The sequence below is a fragment of the Xenopus laevis genome, chromosome 7L (genome assembly GCF_017654675.1).
Source record: "Xenopus laevis strain J_2021 chromosome 7L, Xenopus_laevis_v10.1, whole genome shotgun sequence".
Lineage (NCBI taxonomy): Eukaryota > Metazoa > Chordata > Amphibia > Anura > Pipidae > Xenopus > Xenopus laevis.
In genome coordinates, this window is record NC_054383.1 from 19,903,592 (window position 1) to 19,911,948 (window position 8,357).

At 38.7% G+C, this 8,357-nt stretch overlaps 1 protein-coding gene across 5 annotated transcripts; it reads right to left on the reverse strand.

The window, feature by feature from the left end:
* Positions 1–319: 319 nt before the first annotated feature.
* mrpl51.L (mitochondrial ribosomal protein L51 L homeolog) lies at positions 320–8,086 on the reverse strand. Of its 5 annotated transcripts, none has more exons than XM_018225181.2 (4): positions 7,934–8,086; positions 4,484–4,556; positions 2,403–2,510; positions 320–572 (listed from the first exon to the last, which is right to left on the reverse strand). In XM_018225181.2, the coding sequence occupies exons 2-4, from the start codon at positions 4,554–4,556 to the stop codon at positions 376–378; spliced, it is 378 nt and encodes a 125-aa protein (XP_018080670.1). In that variant the 5' UTR covers positions 7,934–8,086; the 3' UTR covers positions 320–375. The 5 variants fall into 5 exon arrangements, with proteins under 5 accessions (XP_018080670.1, XP_018080669.1, XP_018080667.1 ...); XM_018225180.2 differs by having other exon boundaries at positions 7,862–7,943; XM_018225178.2 differs by lacking the exon at positions 7,934–8,086 and adding an exon at positions 7,814–7,903.
* Between the last annotated feature and the right edge of the window lie 271 nt (positions 8,087–8,357).

Genomic DNA, 8,357 nt, shown 5'->3' on the forward strand with positions numbered 1-8,357 from the left:
TTACATTTTTGGCTCACGAACCATATTAGAAACATTTTATATTTTGCACAGCCTATCTATTTACCCAGTTTTTATTTTCACACTGAACTGTTCCTTTAAATTATATTGGAACAGATTTCTTTTCATTAAAGTAAAAATGAGATTTTATTTTTTTGCATTTACATCCCCTTAAAATGCTTTAGATAATATCCTATAGAATACCTAGTGGGTATGTGATGTACAAGATGTCTGCTATTCACTGCCAAACCATATGGTGCCAGTTTAGTAAATCTGGAGGGCTGAGCGAACGGCAGCATAGTAGAAAGAGTCCAGTCAAAGAGACTATTAAATACATTTATTTGTTGCAGGGAAATATAAAAGTCCAAAATACAAATCCTAGCGGTGCTTGCCGTAACGGTTAAATCTCTTGTACAGGAAGCGGATTCTCTTAGTCAGATTTTCTCTGTCTTGATAGAACATTCTTGGCCCAACCATTTGACGCTTTCGAATGCATCTTTGCAGTTCGTTCCCTTTCCAGCCCCGCAGCCAGAACGGGCCTATTATTAGATCACGGGGGTGTGCCTTAAAGTCACCTTCAGAGAGAACAAGAATTACAGGTGAAAAACACTGGAACACAAGGGTTTTTGATGCCAAACACATAGTGATCCTGTTGTATAACCATTTGTCTGCCCTGACAATAAAGTACCTGACTGCCAGCAACATATGTTTTACTTTTACAGAAAAATCACATTAAAGCTACAGTGAAAGCTCAATTTTATTCTCCTTGTTTTTAGTTTTCCCTCATTTGACACTTTTTTTGTGGTCCTATCAATATAGAAAGAATACTGGATTTCCCTGTTTTTACATTATCATGACTTAAAATGGGGTTTCTACTATATTGATGAAATAATTCATAACTGCTCTGTATTAATATATTAATATATATCAGTTCACTGATGGAATCAAGTTACTATATAAGCAGCAGAATCATATTACAGGTATAGGATCCCTTATCCGGAAACCCGATATCCAGAAAGCTCCGAATTACAGAATGGCTGTCTCCCATAGACTCCATTTTAGCCAAATAATCCAAATTTTTAAAAATGATTTCCTTTTTCTCTGTAATATTAAAACAGTAGCTTGTACTTGCCCAACTAAGATATAATTAATCCTTATTGGAAGCAAAACCAGCCTCTTGGGTTTATTTAATGTTTAAATGAATTTCTAGTAGGCTTAAGGCATGAAGACCCAAATTACGGAAAGATCCATTATCCGGAAAACGGTGTGTGTGTGTGTGTAAGAAATTTTGCACATGGTTTTCATTTTTTATTATTTGTGGTTTTTGAGTTATTTCGTTTTTTATTCTGCATCTCTCCAGTTTGCAATGTTGGCAATCTGATAACTAGGGTCCAAATTACCCTAGCAACCATGCATTGATTTGAAAAAGAGACTGGACTATAAATAGGAGAGAGACTGAATAGAAAGATGAGTAACAAAAAGTAGCAATAAAACTAAATATGTATCCTTGTAGAATAATTATCTTTAAATGGGGTCATTGACCCCCATTTGAAAGATGGGAAGTTTTAGAAGGCGGCAAATAATTAAAAAACTATTAACAATAAATAATAAAAAACAATGTAAAAGTTGCTTAGAAATAGACATTTTATAACATACTAAAAGTTAACTGAAAGGTGAACCACCCCTTTAAGTTAGCTTTTAGTACGTTATAGAATGCAACTTTTCAATTGGTCTTCATTATTTGTAGTTTTTTTTTAATTATTTGCCTTCTTTTTCTGATTCTTTCCAGCTTTCAAATGGGGGTCACTGACCCCATCTAAAAACAAATGCTTTGTAAAGCTACACGTATATTGTTATTGCTGTTTTGTATTACTCATTATTATTTAGACCCTCTCCTATTCATATTTCAGTCACTTATTCGACTCAATGCATGGTTGCTAGGGGAATTTGAACCCCAGCAACCAGATTGTTAAAATTGCTAACTGGAAAGCTGCTGAATAAAACGTTAAATAACGCAAAAACCACAAATAATAAAACATGAAAACCAATTCATCATCATAATAAATGTTAATGTAAAGGTGAAAAACCCCTTTAAGCCGATGAAAATATCATTAGCACATATTTATAAAGTGCCAGCATATTACACAGACTATATAATAAATTGGTGTATACATAAAACATTCAGATTTACATTGAAAAAAAAAACAGCCGATAACCGATAAAGGAGGTGAAGTGGACACTACCCAAAACATATCACAGTCTGAAAGTATGGAAAGATTGTTTATAAGACTACCAAACGGATAGGGGAGAGAGTCAGACTACTCAATGCAAAAAAGTAATGAGGGGAAAACAGATACTTCAAATGGTAAATCCCTGCCCCATTTCTTCGAAAAATATGGTGTTACCTAGAATCCCAATGTTGTCATACACTCCGTATAGTGCCCTCTTGTTATCCCAACGATCAGTGTTTTTGGGTTGAGGCATAAAGTCTACTTTCCGTAGATCCCGATTTCCTAGAAAAAAAACGGAATTACTACACCTCTCTCCTTTAATGCATCATCCATTGGCCTCAATTACCAAACACTTCTGCTTAAAGGGGTATTTCACCTTTACGTTAACTTTAAGTATATTATAGAATGGCTATTCTAATAAATTTTTCAATTGCCCTTCATTCTTTTTTTTGTATAGTTTTTGAATTATTTGCTTTCTTCTTCGGACTCTTTCCAACTTTCAAATGGGGGTCACTGACCCAATCTAAAAACAGATCCTCTGTAAGGGCTTTAGCACACGGGCAGATTCTTGGAGATTTAGTTGCCTTGCGACAATCTCTCTGAACTGCCTTCTCCCTGCCTTCCACCAGCTAAAATGAAAAATCGCCTGCGGCAATGCACTCGCAGCGCTTTGATTTCTGAAGTCGCCCGAAGTTTCCTTGTGAGGCGACTTCGGAAATCGAAGCACCACGAGTGCATTGTCGCAGGCAAATTTTTATTTTAGCAGGGGGAATCCAGTTCGGGGAGATTGTCGTCCTGACTAAGGCGACTAAATCTCCCCGAATCTGCCCGCGTGCTAAAGCCCTAAGGCTACAAATGTATTGTTATTGCTATTTTTTATTACTCATCTTTCTATTCAGGCCTCTCCTATTCATATTACAGTCTTTTATTTAAATCAGTGCATGGTTGCTAGGCTAATTTGGTTCCTAGCAACCAGTATAAAAAGCTAAACAAATCAAAAACCACAAATAGTAAAAAAAATACAAATTGTCTACGTCATACTAAAAAGTAACTCAATGGTGAACAACCCCTTTAATTGGGGTAGCTTAAAGGAATTGTTCAGTGTAAAAATAAAAACTGGGTAAATAGATAGGCTGTGCAAAATAAAAAATGTTTCTAATATAGTTAGTTAGCCAAAAATGTAATGTATAAAGGCTGGAGTGATTTGATGTATAACATGTCAGTCTGAATACTACTTCCTGCTTTTCAGCTCTCTTGGTTTACACAGACTGGTTACCCTGGCTACCAGGCAGTAACCAATCAGAGACTTGAGGGGGGGCCACATGGGTCATTTCTGTTGCTTTTGAATCTGAGCTGAATGCTGAGGATCAATTACAAACTCACTGAACAGAAATGTACCATGTGGCCCCCCTTCAAGTCGCTGACTAACTCAGAGTTATAGAGCTGAAAAGCAGGAAGTTGGATTCTGGCTGTTTTATTAGACATCCAGTCACTCCAGCCTTTATATATTACATATTTGGCTAACTAACTATATTAGAAACATTTTTTATTTTGCACAGCCTGTCTATTTACACCAGTTTTATTTTCACACTGAACTGTTCCTTTAAGCCCAATAAAAAAATATGGTGGCTGTATATAGGAAGCTGATGATTTAGTTCCTTCACATCAAGTCAGCAGCTTATCTGCTAGTGTATGGGGCCAACTGTCGAGTCTGCCCGAGTAATATCTGGCTGAAAATAAGGCAGTTTTGAAAATTGGGCAGTTTTGATCTTCATAAACCCCAATCAATGATCACTGGCTCTAGACCTTTGCTAATGAGTGTAACTGGTCATGTATTACTACCTTTAAACTAGATATGTTGTGCCTTACATTTTTCAGCGTATATTTCAGTTTATACCCTGATTTTTTTGCAGAATTTACAGTTAATATATGTTCTAATATTTAGTTAAGCATATAACCATAGATTATTAGACTGCTTGTTTAAGCAAGCAATGCATACATAAACTTTATGACATGTACCGGTAAGTACCATTTTTTTTTACTCCAGAAACATAAGTACATTTTATTATTTTGAGAATTCTAAAGTGATCGCCATAATTTCACAGCTCTCCCTCTGCAATAAAACCTTTCCTGTTTCCTGTTGCATTTCAGCCCTGGCTCCCTCATCCAACGTGACAATTTATGCACATTTGTACAAGTGACTAAAAACTTATTAAATAGGAGGAAAAAGCCCCAATACTTTATGTAAGACTTACCAAGTGAAAATGATCGGCAGCCTTGGGGCAAAAGGGAGCGGCACCCCCATAGCAGCTTTTGTACACTCCACATCTAAACAGAGGGAAATAAGGAGACTAATGTCAGAGAGGTACTGCAGCCTTCATTCATATTTGGATACAGACAATATATATTAATAGAGATTCAGATATATAAATGTGTGAGCAACAAAATGAGCAAGCTGAATAGTTTGGCACATGTAATGGTAAAGCTGTGACTAAAAGAATGCGGAACCCTCTAATGGCCATATATATTTATTAATTTAAACACGGAATATATAATATATGATATTATGCCCTTTAAAGGGGTTGTTCACCTTTGAGTTAACTTTTAGTATGATGTAGGGAGCGATACTCTGAGACAATTTGCAATTGGTTTTCATTTTTTATTATTTGTGGTTTCTTGAGTTATTTAGTTTTCTATTCAGCAGCTCTCCAGTTTGCAGTGTCAGCAATCTGGTTCTAGGGTCCAAATTACCATAGCAACGATGCATTGATTTGAATGAGAATATGGAATATTAATGGGGGAGGGTTGGAACAAAAAGATGAGTAATAAAAAGTAGCAATTACAATAAATGTGTAGCTTTAGAGAGGATTTGTTTTTAAAGGGGGTCAGTGACCCCCTCTTGAAAGCAAGAAAGAGTCAAGAAAAGAAGGCAAATAATTCATAAACCATATAAATAAATAATGAAGACCAATTGAAAAGTTGTTTAGAATTGGCCATTCTGTAACATACTAATGGTAAGTCCACACTGGGCGTTTTGGAGAGATTTGGTTGCCTGGCGTGTGTGATTATCGCCAGCGTTTTTTTTTTTCATTTTAGATGGCGCATGAGTGAGGGAAGGTTTTGGGGATATTGGTTGCCGCAAAGACGAGGCAATTAGTCGCCAGGCGACCAAATCTCCCCAAAACGCCCAGTGTGGACTTACCCTAAAAGTTAACCTGAAGGTTGCTAATATGGCAATAATAAGAGGTAAAACTAGGTCTGTTTTGCAAAGCTGATCCTCTTTATAATATATATTATGTCCATAAAGCTGTGCTGGAATTGGGGAGGGATGCACAGGGGTGCCTATGAAATTTAATCCCAAATCTCTGAATACCATAACTTTTCTATTGCAATACCGGAGATTTCTTTTGCTCCTTACCAATTTTGCATGCAAATAAAAAAAGAGTGGTTAAAAAGCACAAGGAAAATAACATATAGAAGATAAAAGTAGATAAACGATTAAAGGGAGAGAAGTAGATATGAAGAAGTGTTATATAGATGAAGAAGGTGGAGGCATCAGAGAGGATTAGAGAAAACAGATATGACAAAAATAGGGGAAACAAAAAGAAAATGAAGCTGGAGAAAGGCAGCAGATTGAGGAATTGTGAGAGAATGATACATATAAAGTGGGGTGATATAGAATACGCTGGGGTTGTGCTGTGTTACAACACACAAGTATGGTGCTGTGTTTGCAGAAGCTGAATTGGCAGCCAAGAAAAGTCATATGCATCATTTTCACTTTGGGGTCCCTACAGGTCACATGTTTAGGTGCCTCTATGCATTCTGGGCATCAAATAGTAAGTACAAGGAAATACCAAAATGGGAAAGGCAAAATGGGTTTATATTAAAGTGGGTGAAACCAGAAAGTGTTGGTGGGTGGGGATTAAAATTATGGGAGGGGCCTTTTTTTAGTATTCAAGGTGCACACAGTAGTGATATGCAGGTCGGGTTTTTCCCAACCCACACCAACCCAATATCCTTCCTCACACCACCCGCCCGACTTCCAGGTTCCTTTTACAGACCCGCGCCGCCCCACCAATGACGTCACCCGCAAATGGGGGTGCGAGGTCGGCCAGAGCCCGACCGACCCACCGGTATCAGCCCGGCCCGCACATCACTAGCACATAGCATCCCTCCACTTGTTTCACTCCAATTCAGGCACTGCCATAAAGGCTATAGCACACAGTTGTTTTCTTGGCAGAGAAGTGCCCAAAAACTGCTCTTTCCTAACGCTTTTCTCTAGGGATGCACTGAATCTAGGATTCGGTTTCAGGATTCAGCCAGGATTCTGCCTTTTTCAGACGGATTCGGCCGAATCCTTCTGCCCCGCCGAAGCCAGCTGCAAATTAGGGGCGGGGAGGGAAATCATGTGACTTTTTGTCACAAAACAAGGAAGTACAAAATGTTTTCCCCTTCCCACTCCTAATTTGCATATGCAAATTATGATTCAGATTCGGTTCGGTATTTGGTTGAATCTTTCGCGAAGGATTCTGGGATTCAGCCGAATCCAAAATAGTGGATTCAGTGCATCCCTACTATTCTCTTAAAGGACAAGGAAAGTCTAAACTAGAATAAGGCTAGAAATGCTGTATTTTGTATACTAAATATAAACATGAACTTACTGCACCACAAGCCTAATCAAACAAATAATTTATGCTTTCAAAGTTGGCCACAGGGGGTCACCATTGTAACTTTGTTAAACATCTTTGCAAGACTAAGACTGCGCACATGCTCAGTGTGGTCTGGGCTGCTTAGGGATCATCATAAACAAAGCTGCTTGAGTTCTGCATGGCTGGGAAGTAAGGCGGGGGCTCCCCCTGCTGTTCATAAGTATGATTGTTTCCCTGCTCAGCAGTTAGGGACCATCTGACAATTCCTATCCACATCAGTAAATGAAGGGAGAATTTCACTGCATACAGTCAGGTTTCTTAAAAAAACGGTACACATTTTTAAATTAAAGTATATTGGAGATAGGTTTCTTTTTCATTAAAGAAAGTAAAAATGGGATTTTAATTTTATTTGCCTTTCCTTGTCCTTTAAAAGAGAAGGAGTCCTTTGGGGGTTTTAAAGGTTAGGCACCCCAAGCGATCACCCCAGGGCCGGTGCTCCTATCAGCAGAAAACTGCACCAGCCCGGGGTTATTCCAGCGAGCACCATGGAGTGATCGTCTTCGGGCTGTGCATTAGAGAGAAAAGCCGAACTTTAACAAAAAAAGTCAGCTATTTCGTTTTACTGCCCGTGCGTCTGCCCCGGAAAATTTGAAGAAAGAAGAAGAAAGTCAATCTCTCCGTGGCGCTCGCTGGAAGAATCCTGGAATCCTGATTGTTGCACTGGCCCAGGGTGTGAGGTATGTAAATGCGATCAATTGGGGGTGCCGAACTTTTGGCACCCCCAATCAAAAAGGACTTTAGTTCTCCTTTAAATGGTAATCCTCTAAGCTTTAGTGAGCTGTCCTGCTCGCTCTAAAACCAACATCAGGTCAATTGAGTCATATTCAACCAAGCAATAAGCTAGAAGCTCATAAACACGTGCAACAAACGGCTCACACAACATGCAGTGCCCATTTCATCCCAATTCCATCATTTTAACTTTACTCATTCGCCGTGTTCAGCTGTACACAGTAGCGCGCTGAGTATTGTGCCTTTTGTCTGCTCGAGCACATTTACCTCCTCCGTACTCTGTCCCCTTCCTTCTTTCAATATCCCTTTTGCCCTTCTTCCTACTTCCGCAATAGGTGCATGTCGGGAAATGAGTCTGTCACACTGACACGAATGTGCGCATGCGTTAATAGCGTGGTTGCCGGGTTACAAAGGAATAATTAAGATAGATTAAAGTTGAGCGTTATCTCTAGTGTAGAATCTCTATTGTACGTGCTATAGCACACGGGGCATCCTGATCTCTTCTGTGCCAGATTACAGTTTTACTGGAAACACCCGCCATTAGTCTAACAACAAACAACCCAGGCCACAATATAGATTTATTTAGAAAGGCTGATGTAAACATACCTCCCAAAATTTTGGGAGAAGAATGTTTGCCCACGCCCGTTTTGTGGCCACACCCCCTAATTACCATGTTCATTTTACAAAATTT